The 18507-nt window shown below is 47.7% G+C and overlaps 1 protein-coding gene across 1 annotated transcript; it reads left to right on the top strand.

Moving 5' to 3' along the window:
* The first annotated feature begins 1082 nt into the window (after positions 1 to 1082).
* FAM73B (family with sequence similarity 73, member B) lies at positions 1083 to 13758 on the top strand. The gene is made up of 15 exons (XM_010152586.1): positions 1083 to 1178; positions 1780 to 1990; positions 2944 to 3056; positions 5348 to 5465; positions 5960 to 6099; positions 7610 to 7727; positions 7912 to 8012; positions 8495 to 8610; positions 9049 to 9121; positions 9795 to 9881; positions 10243 to 10341; positions 10889 to 11023; positions 11759 to 11812; positions 12762 to 12878; positions 13558 to 13758. Exons 1-15 carry the CDS (start codon positions 1083 to 1085, stop codon positions 13756 to 13758), a joined length of 1779 nt encoding a protein of 592 aa, XP_010150888.1.
* Positions 13759 to 18507: the final 4749 nt, after the last annotated feature.

Below are 18507 nucleotides of genomic sequence, written 5' to 3'. Positions count from 1 at the left end.
CCAGACTGTCGTCTGTGCTCCAAACGCCTTGCGCTGTGCTCTCCTCCTCGCTGCTCCGGCCAAAACTTTGCGTTTAACCTTGGGGGGAGAACCCATGGCCCTCGGCTGCTCGCTGCGGGCTCCCCGCCACCCAGAGACCCTTTCCAGGCCGGGCTCCGGGCCTACCCCAACCCCTGGGGTGGGAGGTGGTGTCAGCCGTGGGGTCAGGAATGGGGGGGTGTCACATTGGCTGTAACACCCGGGGTGGGTTTCGCTTGTCGGTGTGGGGAGACACCAGAGCCCAGCAGGGCCGCGTGTGGGGTCAGAGCAGCATCTCCTCGCTGCGGGGGGGCTCACTGCGAAGGCTGGCCTGGCAGGGAGAGCAAAGGGATTGTAACTGGCGTTTAAAAGATGACCCCGCCGTTTCAATACCTTCTTCTGCAGCTCTGTCCTTGACGTGAAGCACATCCCTCCTCCCCAGCTCCCAGCGCAGCCGGCAAACCTCTGTGTAAACTCCAGCAGCGTTGAAACCTCCAGGGCAAACCCCCTTCGGTTGGGCTTTGATGCACAGGAAACTGTATGAAAGCAGAGCGTTGGCAATGAAAGCGTACATATGGTTATTTGCAACATATTTTTTAATAAGGGAACTGCAACCAAAATCTCCCCAACCATGTGCAGCCACTTCTGGTATATGTGGCAGTCTAGCAGCTATTGAGTCCAAGGATGCTGCTGCTATAGTGCACTTTGGAAATCTGCTGCTCTGGGTGTAGGACAAGCAAAAAAAAAAAAAATGCTGCTGGTGGTGAGAATGTGCTTTAGATCTCCTGTTTGGCTCTAGCAGCATTGCTGCTCCAAGTGACTTGGTGTGTGGTTTGTGAAGTGCAGCACACGGAGGCCACAAGGAGCACAGGTCACGTGTTTCCTTCACTCACCTGATTTTTCCTCTCTTCCTGCAGGATGAGGATTGCTGGATAAAGGGCAACCCCAGGACGCTGAGCCAGATGACAGAGAACAGTTGGATTTCTTTGTGAGCAACTCACACAGCATCCACAAGTGCCCTTCCCCGTCGTGGCTCCTGGAGGTGCTGAGATCCTTGTGCAGACATGGCATTTAGAAGGACAGAGGGAATGTCCATCATCCAGGCCTTGGCAATGACCGTGGCAGAGATCCCCGTGTTTGTTTACACGACGTTTGGGCAGGTACAACAAGCAGGAAAGGCTTTTCTGTTGTGTCCCTTGGATTTTCTCTTTGTGACTTGTCTGTGTTAGTTGTGAGGGATGGAAACGTGATGGGGTGATGCTGGGGGACCTGGGCAGTTTGAGGGTTTGTAAGAATTGCCTGGAGAGTTTGGGGTGGTGGGAGAGACCTGCTCAGGTTTCCCACATCCCTCCCTGGGAGAATGCCTGGGTTCAACCTTTCTCTTTGTCAAAGGCACCAAGAAGAGACTTCTGTTCTAGAGAATGATATATTTCCACTTGTAGCAATGCAACACTTTGGCATGTAGCTGAGCTTTATTGCCCAGGGTTTCAGAGCTGCATTTGGGTAACCCGAATTCCAGGCTGTGTGCAGATTTTGCAGTGTGCTTTGGTAATGAGGATTGAAACCAAGTTTTCCATGTTCTGTTAAAGTGACACTCCACATTTTCTCTGCTGCTAAGTCTTAGTTGTGTAGCAGGGGCTGTGTTCTGTGGGTGGGAGGGGGACTGCCAAGGTGTCTTATGTAAGGCTGCTTAAAAAAAAAACCAAAAGGTGGTAGAATTGGTTTTTCATTGTTGCTCTTTCCTATCTTTTGTGTTTAAAGTCTGTCTTCTCTCAGCTGCGGCTCTCTCCAGGCCTGCGAAAGGTGTTGTTTGCTACAGCTCTCGGGACAGTTGCGTTGGCTCTTGCAGCTCATCAGCTGAAGCGTCGTCGTCGTCGAAAGAAGCAAATCGCTCCAGAGAAGTGCGGCTTTAAGCCTGGAGGGATCACGGTGCCCATCTTGCCAACCAGAAGGGTCTCCTCTGTGAAGAAAGGTTGGCCTTGCAAAAAGGGAAAATCCCAAAAAGCCTTTTGTGGGGGAGCAAACAGTGTGTAGAGGGAGCAGTGGGAAGTTTCTGGCAGCTGGGGAGAGAGGAAAGCAAAGCCATTCGTGTAGTGCATCAATTCAGAATGAAATTAGAAGCCTGAAGCACAGTGCTGTGAACACAGGGTTAGCAGAGGAAAGAGACCCTGAGCCCAAGGCCCTTGTGAGGGGAAAATGTGACACTGAGGTTTTCACCAAGGCTTGCAGTTCCCATCCCCCTTCCTACAGAAAGATTGTGGATCCGTTACGCCATGCTGCCCCCGATAATGACGGCCCAGGGCACAGGGTGACCTGGTTGTGTATTGATCTTGGTGATGCCAATATGGTGCTTGACCCAGGGGTCCTGTGTGCAGCCGCGTCGGCGAGGTTGGGTGGTGGAGGGGAGGGTGGCCTGGGCCAGGCTGGGGACTCGGGAGTGTCCGTCCAGCTCTCCTGTAGCTCCTGGACCTTGGACAGCTTCTTCACCTGACTGAATTGGTTTCTGGGGTGAGACTGACCCCGGAACTCAGCAAAGCACTTGAGGGATTAAGGATTTGTTTTGTGAAACACATGAAAATCTTTAAGCGTTTTTAGTAGTAACAAAGGCAATGGTGTCCGTGCTGTGCCTGGCGTGGGGGAAGCTGGAGGAATTTCTCCTGGATGCATTTCACTTGTGCTTGCCTCCCGCCATCTGTAAGCAGTGAATAAATATTCATTCCTCAGCCTCAGATCCCCACTGATACTAGCTTTCTTAGTGTCTCAGAGCAAAATAGAGCATACAGGAGATACGTGACTCATTTCTGGGTATTGGGTGCTCCTTTCCCTATCCGCAGTCACACTTGACAGGGTGACATTCCCCTCTGTATTCACAGCTGCAGTGAACCAGCCTAAAATCCTGTTTTTGTGTGACCTTCCCAACTGCAGGATACTCCAGCAGGAGAGTCCAGAGTCCTGGCAGCAAGAGCAATGACACGCTCAGCGGGATTTCCTCCATTGAGCCCAGCAAACATTCCAGTTCCTCCCACAGCCTCGCCTCGGTAAGGACCTTCTCAGCAGGGCTGGGAGAAGCGAGTGCACCTGTCTCTAATGAGATCACAAAGTCTTTGGGATCGGGTTGGCTGAAGGGTAATGCCAAAGCTTTTGGAGCAGAACAGGTTATGGCCTAATTGGAGGGTGGGTTCCGATATTAACTTAGCAGTGTCCGGAGTTGCCTGCATGAAATCAGAGCAGCGTTTTCCTGTGGCTAAGACCCCCAGGGTACATCCCGTTGCTTTGGCCAGCAAGGGGCTACTGGAGTGTACTGTGTGTGGGACATGGTCATGATTCCTTGGGGCTCTCCACAACCTCCCCAGGGAGCGAGGCTGGGTTGTCGCTGGGTCTCGTAGCTATGGGGAGCTTGTTTGCTTCCCTCTGCCATGGGGGTTTGGATGGCTTAGCAGCCCCTGTGCCAGCACAGCCTTCCTGTGCTGGGGCTGCTCACAGGTTTATTGGTTGTTAAAACCAAGTTAACTACCAAAATCGGATAGCTCCATTTGGGAAACAGTGCAGGTTGAGAACACAGCCTGGTCATTCTACCTCCTTCAAAGCCAAAAGCAGCATATATATACAGGTAATTCAGGCTTGACCAGGCAGCAGGAGCCGTCACTGCTGATATCCACCCCTTGTCAGACCGAACACAGAAGGACTGGGCAGCGTTTGTGGCTTCAAGACCTATTTTACACCCCCATTGCCCAAAGCCTGACGTGCTGCTGTTGGAACAGTGGGTGGCACAAATGAACCTCTGCAGCTTCACGCGCTGTGAATGCCTAACACCCCCTTGATGGCACCCACGGAGCACCCTGGTTCGTAGTGCTGGGGCAGGAAGGGGAAAACTCGCCCCTTCCAAGGGAGCTGTTGGCCAGCAGCACCCTACGGTACGTGCTGGCACTACTGTATTTTAGCTTGTCTTGTATGGCTGAAACAACAGAAAGTTGCCATCCTGTGGCCAGCACAGATTTTTGTCTCCAGCAGGCGGCAGTGGCGGCGCTAGGCCTGCAGCCCCATACCAGTATTCCCCTGGGGTAACTGGGATGTGATGGGACGTGGCTGTGTCCAGCTCTGGCCTCTCTCCCCCTGCAGGGACTCTCATGTCCAATCGATTCCCCTGTGGCTTCTCCCTTCCCACAGATGCTGTCTGGGTTTTGTATTGCTGAACTCTGTTTCTCTTTAGATAAACTACCTAGATTGCTTTTTCCACTGCTGGTGCATGGGTGGGGCTATCTGCAGAGAAAGGGATCTGTTCCTGGACCCCCTTCACTGTGGGGGAGCCGAGCGTCTGACACCGCACTCGCTGCTTTCATGACACTTGATGACAAAACAGCTCATCCTCCACAAAGCTGCAGGTTCTGCCTGCTCTCTGTCTGCTTCCTGGGGCCGTTTGCCATCTAGTCAAGAAGTCAGCAGCAGTAAACTGATGATTTTCAGGTGATTTATTAATACTGCACAGATTAATCACTGGAGGCAGGGCAAGAACTCAATTTGACAGAGGATTATTGTAGCTTTTTTCCTAGCATCAGGCTCACATTGGGCCATCTTTCTCTAAGCCATATGAAAACCCTGATTATTGTCAGCGTTTGAACCCACCACTTTATCGGGTCAGACTTTAAGAGACATTTATGTGCTCGTGTGGAACTGGAGAAAGCTGACGATTTGCTGTGTGGATCTTGGTGCTCAGCCCTCCCGGAAGGTTTGGTTACAAAGAGAAGAGGGAGGATCCCCCTGGCCAAAGTCCCCAGCTGTATTTTTGCTGGTAATCTGTTCCTTTGTTTGGACTGTGGTCACTTCCCCTCACTTCCAGTTGGTTGTGTGTTTTTTTTTTTTTTGCACCGGCAGCCGGGGCTGACATGAACTTTCTATCAAAATCGCTGCGCCTTTGTAGCAACGCTCTGGAGCTTTCTCAGGCAGTTGTCTCCATCGGTGCTCTCCTGCTACTGCTCGCTGTTGTACAGCTTGTTTCCTAACGAAGCGTCGGTGTAAATTGGTTAGGAAGGTTGTTTCCCACGCAACTTTCAAAGACAGTGTTGTGGTGCTGGGTGGAGAAGGGGAGGACTTCTCACCTCGCCTCCCCTCTCAGCAGTTGACAGTGTGGTGTAAACCCAAGTGGGAGGGGGCTGGTAACCTTTGATACCTTCCCCTTCCCAGGCAAGGGAGTACCAGTAAGGGGGAGCACAAGGACATACGTGGGGAGGGGAAATGGCTTATCGTTCAGATTTCACTAGGGATGGTGGTGTTTGTGTACCCTTAGAGAGAACGCAAAAGGCATTTGCTGCTCTCTGCTGCTTTCCTGCAGATGGTAGCAGTCAACTCCTCAAGCCCACCACCAGCATCAGCAGGGATGTGGGAGGCCCAGGCAATGGGAGATGCTGGAGCCATGGGTGATTCCAGTGCAGAAAGCCTCTATGTTCAAGGTAAACAAGCTCAGGGGTAACATCGCCCTGGGGAGGGTGTTATCACTGCGAGAGCAAAAAGAGGATGTAAATTGACAGAGCATCAGCAGCTTAATGTAGAGCTAAGAGGAAGCTCTCTCCCATTTGCCACGTAAACTCAGTCACTTGTTAGTTATAAAATTCTCATCTCCTCCTAAAGAAACACTTCTGTTTTCTCAGTGAAGAATTTACTTCCAAAATACTATTCTTCGGGCAACAGGCTCACCTTGTGTGGAGAACAGTATTTTGGAAGTAACATGGATGATGTTTTAACCAGCTGCGGGATGTTCTCCTTAACTTCTAATCCAAAATACACCATATTTAAAGGGGAAAGAAATAAAATACATTTATTCTCTCTTATTGATTGGGAAGAGGTGTCCCTCTTCGCTGGATTGTCTGAGTGAGCAAGGACACGTGCTGTATCACCTTGTTCCTAAGCGGCCTGGGACTCTCACAGCCTGTATTTGCGTTGCCAGGCATGGAGCTGTTCGAGGAGGCCCTGCAGAAGTGGGAGCAGGCACTGACCATCAGGCAGAGGGACAGTGCTAGTACCAGCACCCCTGTGCCCTGGGACAGCAAGAAACAGCAAGAGAGCATGTCTGAGAACATCCCAGAGGTAGGTCCCTGCTTCTCCCTTGCATTTTCTGGCTGGGGAACACGCTGAAAGGCCAGTCTGGGTGGTGGAAGCAGTAATTAGTAGTAAAAGAAGAGCAAATTAAGGGCAAAGTTGAGGCCAGACTCTGTTTAAGAGCTGTCTGTATCTGCAGCTTCCTTACGCAGCGTGGGTGGGTGTTTTTAATTTTTTTCATTTTAATAAGTCTCGCCCCCTCATTCCCTAGCTTTCCTACCCACCTTCCAGCATCATGTCAGTCACTGTCATGCAAGTCCTCCAGCAGCAGAGGCTGCGGTAGGAAAAGGCTGTAACAATTACAGCACCAAAGAGGAAGAAATAGTGTTGTGCCTGTAACTTTAACACATTTGAAAGTGGATATCTCCATGGTCACTGTCACTTCCTAGGAAGCTGGGTGGAGAAGCAGAGGCCAGCTGCCTGTGTGTATTAATGAGTAAAGCAAAGTGGTAACTTGGTATGAGCTAATTGCCCCTGCTCACCGAGCAAGTGGGGCAGAGAGATGTGTAACTTGTTCAGCCTACAGCCACAGGAACCAGTGCTGTAGGACAACGCCTTGCTGTCTTGGACTTGAGGACTATGCAGGGAAGACCTCTGTTAAGAGGAGATCCAAACTAAAATGCCTCAGTCACAGCCGCGAACCTGAAAAGAGCAGCTGGAGCTCAGGGCTATGAAAGGAGCTAAACTCCCAACTCTTGAGGCATTCTCGCTGGCAAAAAAAGTGTTTCCAGCCTCTAACAAACAGGGCCTGGTGCAGTAGCGTGTGGGATATTCGTCTTGTGCTGGAAAGTATTTATCCAAGTCAAATCTGGATCCTCTTGTCTCTCCTTGAAGAGTCCTATAGTATTTCTAAAACTGACCTAAAATCGATTGGTTCATTATCAAAATAGATTTCATGCTTCTTGTTAATGCTTCTGTCTTCTGGGTGAGAGACTCATGCAGACACAGGGGCTTGAAGGCAAGAGGCTGTGTAAGTCTTGTTTTTCTCCCTTTTTTTCCCTCTATCCTGCTGTGCTGCTTACAGCAAACTTTGCATATTCCCAGCACCTTAATCCAAGGCTTCTTACTCTGTTACCAAGTTCTGGATACTCTGTTGTATTCAGCACTGGTTTTCTGATGTGATTCCCTCTTGAAATTAGGCTAAAGTCACAAATCAGGAGAATTAAGTGATGTGTAACTCATTAAAATACCTGTTTTTCTGGATGACAGGTTAAAGTTCTTAAGTTCTTTCTTCCTTTTTTTAAAAAAAAAAAATAAAAAATTGTGAAACTAAAAAGCCGGAAGGTTTGAACAGGCTCTGTAGAAGCTTCCCTCCCCTTACATTATTAGCTGCATTGTAGGATTAATGAGTCCTCTCTCTCTCTCTTTTTTTTTTTTTTTAATCATTTAATCTGCAAACCGTAAATCCCATTTTACTGAAAATTTCCTTCCATATTTGTGCTGTCAATCTGTCTCTGCCCAGCTGGCTAACTAAGGGTGGCATTTGTGTATGTTCAAGGAGGAGTCCCAGAAAAGGGAGTTTGCCGAGAAGCTGGAGTCCCTCTTGCACCGAGCCTACCACCTCCAGGAAGAGTTTGGGTCTTCGCTTCCGTCAGACAGCATGCTGCTGGATCTGGGTATGGGCCTGGGTTAGAGATCCACTCAAAGGCCAGTTTCCTGGCTGGTTTGTTTTTTCCGTAAGCTAGGCAATGAAGTACTGACAACGTGCTGTTTGTGGGGGTGGGGGAGGGAGAGCAAAGGAGCCCAAAGGAACGGTAGTCCATAAACTCCCAACACATGCAGCTTCTTCCTCTCCTCCAGAGAAGACTTTAATGCTTCCATTGACGGATGGGTCATTGCGGCTTCGGACGGATGATGAAGACAGCTCCGTTTCCGAGGACTCCTTCTTCTCTGCAGCAGAGGTGACTTAAGTTTCAGCTGTATCCAGCTGCTTGGAGGGGAGCGGCAGAGGCAGTGGAGCCAAACACATCTTGGTAGAGGGAGATGCTAAACCAGGGAGCAACAGCCCCAAGCTGGGAGGCTCATGATGGATGTTAAGAAAAGCTTTTTTAATTAGGGGCATGGTGCAGCCCTTTCCAACCATCATTTCCATGTCATCTTCTATCTACTGTGGAAAACATGCCATAACAGCTAGGAAAGTACTGTAAGTCTAATGTCGTGTGGCTAGGTTGTGTAAATTTTAGGGGATATTGAGCCGTGTCAGAGCTGAGACAGATTTGAAACTGGTGGGAAAAGAAATACTGTTGCATGAAATAACTGACACTGACCAAAGTTTGCTGGCTGAAGAAGGCCCACGCACCCTGCTCGTGTGCAGTCTCTGACTATTTGCAAATATTTAACAGGATCATTTTTGTTCTTCCCATGTCTCTCGCCACCTCTACAGCTCTTTGACTCTCTTCATTTTGAGGAAATGCCATTCCATCTCTCTAAGCCAGTAGCAGCTTATGAAGAAGCTCTGCAGTTGGTGAAAGAAGGGAAGGTTGCGTGCCGGACGCTGAGGTGACGTGCCAGCTGGAGTTGTGGGTCCTTGTGCTGAGGCTCCTTTGAGCTGTGTGAACACATTACTTGCCTTTGAGCGGCCCTATAACCAGAATAACCTTTTGGGGATGGAAACTCTTGGCATCCTTCATGCTGGTTTGGACTTCCCAGGGAACTAGCCCCAGATTTTAGGACACGAGTTAAGAAAGGGTAATTGTTCCAGGAAATAAGTAATGAAAAATGGGCCTGTTCTGTGTGGCTGGCTGGCTAGCACGGTCCTGTGCTGTAACAGCCTTCGCAGAGGTGCCGTGCTCCCCTGGGGAGCTGTGCAAAGGGAATGCAGTTGTTATTTTCTCCTAGACACAGACTGGGAATTATTTTGTTTAGGGGAGTGTAGTTGTTCGGAACAGAGACGTCAGGAGAGCTGAAATTTGTACAGTCCATTCCCTTTCCCTCTAGGACAGAGCTCCTTGGCTGCTACAGCGACCAGGATTTCCTCGCAAAGCTGCACTGCGTCAGGCAGGCCTTCCAGGTGAGAACGGCTCGAGGCACCCCGGTTCCTGCAGCGTGTTGCTGCCAGCAGCAGGTTCTCTGCCTGCACGGGGAGACTTTGCCTCCCTCTGGGAGTCTTTGCCTCTCTGGAGCAACTAAAAGCAGAAGTAGCAGCAGCCCAAGCTGCCGTGGCTTAACTCTGTAATCCTGTCCTGATCGATTGGATTTGGAGAGGGACAGGATCCCCTGGTCCCCATGCCCAGTTTGATCAGTGGTTACGTGGCCACTGACGCCAGTTTAGTTCTGTCAAGTGACAGTTTGGCAATTTCAGAGCTCCCAGGAGCTGCTACTCCTGCTCGAGCTTTTCACTGGGCTGGAGTCAAACCTCTGAAATAGGGGAATAAAGTTTCCTTCTTGCTGCAATCCGCATCCCAGCAATGTATGTCTAGAGCCTGAACAGCAGCTTTTGTGCCCTGGCACCACTGCCCCTTCACGGCTCCTGGGCCTCTGTTCTTGCCGCCTCCAGTCTCTCAGCCTAATTTTGAACTCACTTTCTGGAGAATGCACTTTTGTTTTCCCAATTCCAGTTTATTAAAGGTTAATGATCCTGGTGTTTGCAGCATTGCACTGCTTTGTATCCTGTCCTTTTTTCTCCCAACATAATTCATGTGGGCGTAGGCGTTCACAGGAGACTTCTTGTGTTCCCTTTGCAGGAGCTGCTGGAGGATGAAAGCAATCAACTGTTTTTTGGGGAGGTTGGGAAGCAAATGGTGATAGGACTGATGACAAAAGCTGAAAAGGTAGGAAGTTTGTATATCAACTCAGCTGTGTCTTGTGAGCACAGGGACACTTGTTCTTCCATCCCAGCCCAGAGTCTTTCCAGTGTCTTGGAAGGAGAAAGCTTCATCTATATACTAGTGACTGTTGCAAGAAATAAAATGCCTGTGCTTTTAATCTTGTTTAACCAAATTCTCTTGAAAGAACCTTTCATTCCTCCTAGAAATAAATTCTCTTTCTGCCCAGAGTGTGTTTTGGCTAAAAGCTTCAGCCAGTCGCATGCATTGATGTTGACGTTAGCTCAAAACACAGGAGTCGCGCTTTGGTGAAACGTGCCCCCAGCTGTTGCAGCTTCTGAAGTGTTTTGTTTCTCTGCTCTCTCAGAATCCCAAAGCTTTTCTGGAAAGCTATGAGGAGATGCTGCATTATGCACTGAAGCAAGAGACCTGGCCGACCACTCAGCAGGAGCTGGAGGGAAGAGGGGTTGGTAAAAACGTTCTCTCTAGAATGTTGCAGGGGAGTTGGAGGAGAATGAATGTGTAGGAATGGCCCAAGAGGGAAAGAAGCCGCTGAAATACAACTGTTTTGCAATTGTGCGTTGTTGGGGAGGGCAGGGGGAAGACAAAGAAGTGTTTAAATGGGGTGTTTAAAGTTTAAACAAGCGTTTTGAAAGTTTAAACAGGGTGTTTAAACTACTTGCCTTCAGCAATGTCAGCACTACTGTGGTTAAAAAAACCCTCCAAACTCAAACCCCAACTTTTTCTAGAGGGCACAGGCTCTTCTCTGTAGGTCTGTAAGATTTGTTTGCCTCTTGACTGGGCTTTTCCTGGACAGAGGCTTAAGTTGTCTCTCAGCCAGCCCCTCTCCGGGGCCTGTGGACTGAGTGTGCACAGTTCAGCCCTCCTGCCTTGCTGTTAAGCTTCAGCTCGTTGCATTTAGATGCTTCAAAGCAAGAGTGAAGTCCATCTCCTTTTTATTTTATTTTTTTTTTAGACCTATTTCTTTTACAGACTGTTCTGCTCTCTGACAGGTTGTGTGCATGAGTTTTTTTGATATTGTGCTGGACTTCATCCTCATGGATGCTTTTGAGGATCTGGAGAACCCGCCCTCCTCCGTGCTGGCTGTGCTGCGCAACCGATGGCTCTCTGACAGCTTCAAGGAGACGGTGTGTTAAACAGCTTGTCCTTGTGCTGGGTGTGAAATCTTGGTGCCAAGGCTAGGAAGGAGTGTAACCTCGGCTGTCCGGGCTGCACTGATGTTTCCGTTTGGAAATACCATGCTTTCCTGAAGCGAGACCTGTCTGGCTCTTGAAACAACAATCTTCTGGTAGATGTAAATTGTTTACAGGCAAGCTTTCCGTGCTTTGAAAGCATCTGGTTGGCTCCAATAGACTTATTTCTCTAGTGGCCTTTATCAGTGATGGCCGTGGAGATGTTAAAAGATGACTGTGCATACTTTCATGACTGAGGATAAGAGGATCACACCGTAGGGGAAACCACAGGTTTTTTACTTGGCCATTCATCCTGATGGTACCTCAGCAGATACTGAGGCTCAAACAGCAGCGCTTTCCTCTAGTCCTGGTCCCCAGCTGCGTATTTAAGACTCACTGGTTTCATAGACTGAGAATAAGATGGTTGGGAGGCACATTTTAAGAGCTGTCTGCTTACAGTTTGAATTCTGGGGTGTTTGGCAACTGTGCCAGATCCTGTTAGCAATCTTCAAAACACTCTGGAGCAGATCTGGAGTGGCCAAATCCAGTTCACTTTAGATTTTTGTCAGTAGTTTTAGAGTTGTTGGCACAAAAGGGCCGCTGCTTTGGTATTATGATGGCAACGTGTTGGTAAAGTGTTTTTCTGAAAAGTAATCCCAGGCACTGATGGTTTCTTTCCATTAATCGTAGGCTTTAGCAACTGCCTGCTGGTCAGTTCTGAAAGCAAAAAGGAGGCTTTTGATGGTAAGCAACATTAATTAAAAGCAAAAGAATTTACTGTGTTTGAAGCTGAAAAGATAACAGCTAGATCTTGACAAAATATAAAACCTGAGTGGTATAAGACTGAAGTGAATCACATGCTTTGTGATGTTTTTAGAGCGCTGGGGTCCTGCTGTCACTGCTCCAGTGCTGTGCCCGTGTTTTACTGAGTTTACTCTTCCTTTTTGTTAATGTGAGGATTCAAAAGACAATGTTGCCTGTCTGGTATTCCCTCTCCCAGCTCACAATACCATAGGAGTGGTCACAGACACCAAGGAACGAGGGGCTGCTTTGGGATTGTTTCCCTGCTGGCAGCGCAGCGTGCTGATGTGCTTTTCAGCTTCCCGGCGCTGATGGCTGACTAGCTACTACTTGGTGCATTTCCCTTAAGTCTGTGGCTTTCTTAAGTATCACAGCAGATGAGTTCATGGACCTGGGGAACAGGAAGCCGCAACTTCACAACCCCAGTTCTGCCACAGGATCTGTGGTCTCTGGCAAGTTTTCAACTCCTGTCCCACAACCAGCTGGTACAACTGGGTTTGCCTCGTGAGATGGTACAAGGAGAAACGAGAGCGTTGGAAGCTGTGTTGGTGCTGTCAGGCAGTAGCTCTGTCTTGGATATTTGCATGCCTTTTCCTGGCTTGGTCTGGAGATTATAAATAGCATCTGACTGCCTGATTGTTGCCTTTAATGTTGTTCTATTTATTTTCCTCCTGAAATCGTGGTTCAGAAATCTGAAGATAGAAAGATCTAGTCATCCTTCCAGGGATCTGAAAGATAAATGTAATTCTGCAGAAAGAGTTCTTAAGTAGATCTTAACTTCAGTTACCAAAGCACAGTGCTTTTTGGCATGGAATTTGGTAGCTGATGTGGAATAATCTGCTAATTCTGTCTGAGAACTGAGACTGACCAATTCTTCCCGTTCCTGTGGCAGGTACCAGATGGCTTTATCTCTCATTTCTACTCCGTATCGGAGCATGTCAGTCCTGTTCTAGCCTTTGGTTTTCTGGGACCCAAGCAGCAGCTATCTGAAGTCTGCAGTTTCTTCAAGGTAAGATGGCTTTTCGGTACCTAATCTGTGTGGGACGCCAGCTGTTTTCCGGCTTAAATCTGCAGATATTTGCTTTTTGATGACTGACTTTTCGGTACCTAATCTGTGTGGGACTTCTGCTGTCTTCCGTCTTAAAGCTGCAGATGTGTGCTTTTTGATGACTGATGTGGCATTAAGAAACTTGGCTCTGTCCAAAAGCCTCCTAAAAATCACTGTGTTTTTGAGATGCAGATTGCTGAGTTCAGATTGATAAGAATTCCCAGCACAATGTACCACAACTGACAGCAAAAGCGTGTGATGAGATCGATTTATACCATCCGTATGGGAAAAGATTATGCTGAGGGTATACTTTGTGGGTGGGATCTTGATGTTAAAGCCTAAATCTTCTTGCTTTTGTAGATAATATCATGAGAAGCTGTGTTGCAGTCATTAGATGTTTGCATGGATATTGCCGTGGGCATCAGCATTGCTTTCCTGACTTTAGGAGCTCTGCTGTCCTGCTCCAGAGGCATGAGGGGATTTAGCCACAAAAGTAATACCCAGCCTGAAGTGGATCTTTGCTCAGATGGCAGACATGCAGAATTCCGCCTGGGATTCTCTGCTAGCTGCAGTCCAGGCAGCTGGTATTGGCAGGAGGAAGGAGGTCTCCTTACTGTAAACCTTCCTTTTGTCTTTGCAGCACCAGATAGTGCAATATCTGAAGGACATGTTTGATTTGGACAACGTGAGATACACGACAGTGCAGTCACTGGCAGAAGACATTTTGCAGCTGTCGCGGCGGCGCAGTGAGATCCTCTTGGGATATCTGGGCACCGAGACTTCCCCCGAGATGAACGGCACGCTTCCTGGTGAAAATGAGCCACTGAAGGAGCTCATCTGATGTCAGGGGAGGAAAACAGTTTTGTACATGGACCTTTTTTCCTTCCAGAGATGGATAAAACTACCTGCAACGCTCAGTGGTGGCAGCAAGACTATCTCAACACGCAGCAACCTGGTGGGACCTTCTGCTTTTTGTAGCCAGTAGTGTTTGCTGGGATGGATCCAGGACCACTTGCCAGCTTATGGTTTGAATTTCTTCTTTGTTCCACCTTCCTGTTCTTTTAATTATTATTTTTAATGTGTCATATAAACCACAAACTGCCTGGGCCCAGATTTCTGCCCAATTCTCTTGAATAGGGCAACACTTGTATGCGTTTTGCCTGTGCGTTTTCTGGGAGATGATCCCTGACGTTTACGATTGTGTGCGGGAGCAGGAACGTTGTTGGTAAATTTTCCCCTTGACACTTAGCTTCTCAAGGAGGCTTTGTTTGCTTTGGGGGTTTTTATTATCGTTCTATCTCTGCTGTGTTTCTGCAGACATTACTGCTGATTTTTTACCTTGCGTGTTTTAACACGTGCAATGTGACTAGCAAAGATTTCTTTCCCGGGGAGGAAGAAACACTTCTGTAAAGCACTGAAGTAAAATGCAGGCTTTGGTAACCTGTCTGAAACTCTAAGGAAGTTGGTCTGTTCCCTCTGTGGTGCTGCTCCAGGTGATGGGCTTTGTGCTGTGGTCATCCTTGCGTAGGAGACGGAGGTGTACGTTTGCCTCTGAGGCAAGCTAGTGTGAGGAGGAGGTGGAGTTGCATCCTGCCTGTGCATGCACAGAGTCTTTAAGATCCATCAAAGTGCCTTGCTGTATTTCAGAATGAGCCAGCAGCAGTTTTCGCTGGGTAGGAGGTGTGGGGTGTACATGAGCAGAGAGAACCGGTATAGTGTGGTGCCTATTCCTGTTATGCACAAGGGAGGGAGAGGTGTAGATGTTGGATGCGACGAACGAAAAGGGGTTATGTGTGCAGACAGCTGGGATCAAGCTGCTGGAGAGGAAACAACTCCATGTAGTCTGTCAGTCCTAAGAAACACAGCGTAGTTCTGGGCATAGATCAAATGCACGTGTGTGCCTGACCCCGCGGTGCTCGGACGGGCGCTTCTCAAATGATGTGATCCTGACTGCAGAGCCGGCACCTGAAATCCGTCTGCTCTGGGACACATGCCGATGGATACTAGCGTAGGACAGCGACAGTGGAGCGCGCTGGACTTGAGGCTCTCCTGGCTGTTGTGCAAGGTTTGCAGTGATTTGCCGAGTCCCCTGTGAGTGCAATGCCACAGGTGAAGGTCAAGGGTCCAGCCTGTGCTTTTTCCTGTTTCGGTCCATGTACAGCTCCACGTCCCAGCTGTGGAACGATGAGGTCTTCAGGGAAAAGAAAATGAGGACTTTCCGTAACACACGAGCTTCACTGCTCTCCAGACTTAGTAGTTATCCCTTGTGTCTGTTCCAGGTAAAAGGTCTTACGTCTTATGTAGCCATATTTTTGCAAGGAAATAAAAAAGGAGTAAGGTTCTGGAGTTTCCGTAGGAATGGAAAGTCAGTGGATGGGCTTGGAGAATACAAGTGTCTTATTTCTTCCTCTTCAGATATAGTGTGGATGCTGCTGTTAAGAGCAGGAAGGAGGTAAGCAGGGAAAAGTAAACAGGAGGATGTAAAAGGAGTAGATAAATGCTCCTGAGATGCTTGTAGGAGGGTGAGTGTAGAGCACGTAACATCTGTTCCTCTGTGAGCACGTCAGACTTATCCTGAAGACCAGATTAATGCACCAAACAAGTCGGTGCCGAGGCAGAAGTGAGGAGCAGCTGACCCAAGTGAGGCTGCAAGAAATAAACTGTTTTGAGAAGGATTTAAGAGCTGGTAATTGAAACTAGGGAAGGTCTCAGGGGTGTCTTGCTCCTGGCAGCATGCAGTGAGAGAATAAACAAGGAATGTTGTATGAGCACAACACACCTGCTGTATGTAAACTGTGCATCAAGTATGTGGTATTCTGAAAGCAAGTTACTTTGCCAAAAACCAGTATGTTTGTAGTGCTTTGTGCTCTTGTACGGCAGGTTTAGAAGACAGCGCAACTTCAGCAGTTCTGTATAGTCGTTAAAAAGGTGATAAAATGTGAAGATTAATGTAATAAGTTGGATTGTAATTCTAAACAATCAATGCTGTTAATTTCTCATTTTTAGAGTTGTTTTATGTGTATTTATTGACTACTTCGAGCATCCTTTGGGCTCGGTGCTGGGGCAGCCTGCCTGCTTTGTGTACAGACAAGAACACTGGCTGCTGACTTAGGTCTTTAAGCATCCTTGAGGGAGAGGATACTGAAACAGGGTCTCCATGAAGCAAACACTAACTTTCACTGCAGCTTTTTAAGCTAAGAAACTGTAAATTTCTAATCAATCATATGGAAGACCGTTTTATTACAGCTTTATGCTTTTCCTTAGCCCTTATTGCACACGGGGTGCGCTGCCCTCCCAGTGAAGGTAAAGACGGATCTTCCTTGAGAGCATCCACAGCTTCTTGAAGGTTGAGTTCTCCCCCCTCCATCTGCCAACACTAACTTGCTTCTGCACAAGCCAAGGCTGTCTGCTGAGGCGAACTGATTTTAGTGGGGAGGATGTTAAACTTCTTTACAGCCCACACCCCTCGCCACTATTTCACTGCTGTTCTTTCTCCCCGCCCCCGTCCGAGGGTAGCTGGAGAGGAAAGGCAGAAGAAAGGTGTTGGCAGCCTCCGAAGGTACTGTTGGAGGAGCTGTTCCTGTGGAAGAAGCTCTCCCTGACCTGAGGGGTGATGGTCAGTGACCTGCTGCATTCAGCTCCGTTGCCTGCAACCCTGCGCAGGGGCTCAGGCTGCTCCCACTGATCCCATCTAGAGCAGGGTGAAGGGTTGTGATGGGACAGCTGCCTGCTGTCTGGCTTCGTAAGGGGTCACTGGAAACCCTTCTTTCCCCAGCATATTGCGTTAGCAAAGGAAATTCTTCAGTACTAGTAGCAGGTGAGATAACGTATTTGGGTAGAATCCCTAGAAATAAAATATTTGCCTTTTTTTATAATGAACCCTTATTCTCAAGGGGTTAAATCATTCTGGGCTGACACTTGCAAGATTTTAACACTATGGGGATTGAAAGTGGCTTTGCAGCTATGAAATACAATCCTTTGGTAGTTTCTGATGCTTAAACAGAATTTCAATATGCATGACTTTCAGTTTTTCTGGGGAGGTTGTGACAAGGGTCACCAGGGGTTCAAGTACTCGGTACTGCAGTGTGTATGTAGAGACTGCACCGAATGGCTCTAGGAGGGTCTTCATGTTCTTTAAAGCACAAACACGTTAATAAAAATTAAAAAAAGGACAAATCTGCCTTGTTGTATCTGCTAGATCAGTGTGGCTTTGAAGGGCATGACGTGCTGTCTCATACAAGGTGGTGGGAAAGCAGGATTTTACTTACTCCTCTTCAGTAGAACATTCCTCTGCCATATCTGCAACTAATGAATGTAAACTCGTGCCTATTTTTTCTTGATTTCCTAAAGGTGTAAAAATCTGTTCTTGTTTTTGCTTCTTTTTTCTTTGCAGCTTTTTTTTTTTTTTAATACCTTTAATCTTAGGATGTGGGCATTGCAAGTTAAATAAAACTTTCCTTCATGATTGTGGCTTTTGTTTCTAAATTTCCTGGTGAATCTTGCTAGAAACTCAAGTTTTGGATTTAGGTGACAGTTGTGGTGGCACCTCTGGTGCTAAAGCGATGGTGTGAAACAAGGCTCGCTCTTCCTAGAGTCAAAATACTGAACTTAGAGCGAGTAAACTGAAGGGGTTTGTCTGCACGGGGAGGCTTTCTGGTTCTACTGAAGGCAAGTCCGTAGGTTAAGCAGGCTGTAAAACGAACAAGACAACTCTTACTTTGAGCAGTGGTTGGAAAACTCTTGGGGGTTTCATTTTTCAGATTTTTCTTTTGCTGTGGTGGTTGGGTTGTGCTTGGGTGTGGTGTGGGCAGGCTAGCAGACTGCGATGAAGCGATAACAGACATCCCAGAGCGGAGCAGCACCTCTTGGAACGGTGTAGAAGTTCTTGTAGCATACTCCTCAGCCTGCCAGGCTCTGTGACAGAAACCCCGAGTTAAGGCTGTGGGTTGGTATCGGAGATGCCCATCTGCTGAGCAATGCAGGAAACTCATCTTCTCGTTTTTTCTGAAACAATTACAGTATGTTTAAATACTTTCATTTTTCAGACGATACAGAAACCAGATTGAATCAGATTAGGCTGTTTGCTTCCACAGTGATTAAAAATAATCAGCATTAACGCAAGCCTGTCACGAACTGTGATATATGCAAATAAAACGTTCATGAATAAGAAAATTTTTGTCTCGTGACTCATCTTCTCGTTTTTTCTGAAACAATTACAGTATGTTTAAATACTTTCATTTTTCAGACGATACAGAAACCAGATTGAATCAGATTAGGCTGTTTGCTTCCACAGTGATTAAAAATAATCAGCATTAACGCAAGCCTGTCACGAACTGTGATATATGCAAATAAAACGTTCATGAATAAGAAAATTTTTGTCTCGTGCCACACCCTGAAGGTGAGGGGAAAGAGTAAGAGTTAAAAGGAGTTTATCTCGGTTTCCATGGTATCAGACTGTATACTCATTACCTCTCCAGAGCAGCTTTGTGCTTTCTTATGCTGAAGGAACAGAGCAAAGGCTGCTCTGTGTATTGACACTTTCTTCTTATGTTCAGGAAGGAGTGGGTGAATATAGCAATGAAGCCCACAA

The sequence above is a fragment of the Eurypyga helias genome, unplaced genomic scaffold, assembly GCF_000690775.1.
Source record: "Eurypyga helias isolate BGI_N326 unplaced genomic scaffold, ASM69077v1 scaffold4685, whole genome shotgun sequence".
Classification (NCBI taxonomy): domain Eukaryota; kingdom Metazoa; phylum Chordata; class Aves; order Eurypygiformes; family Eurypygidae; genus Eurypyga; species Eurypyga helias.
This window is presented reverse-complemented; position numbering and strand designations above follow the sequence as displayed.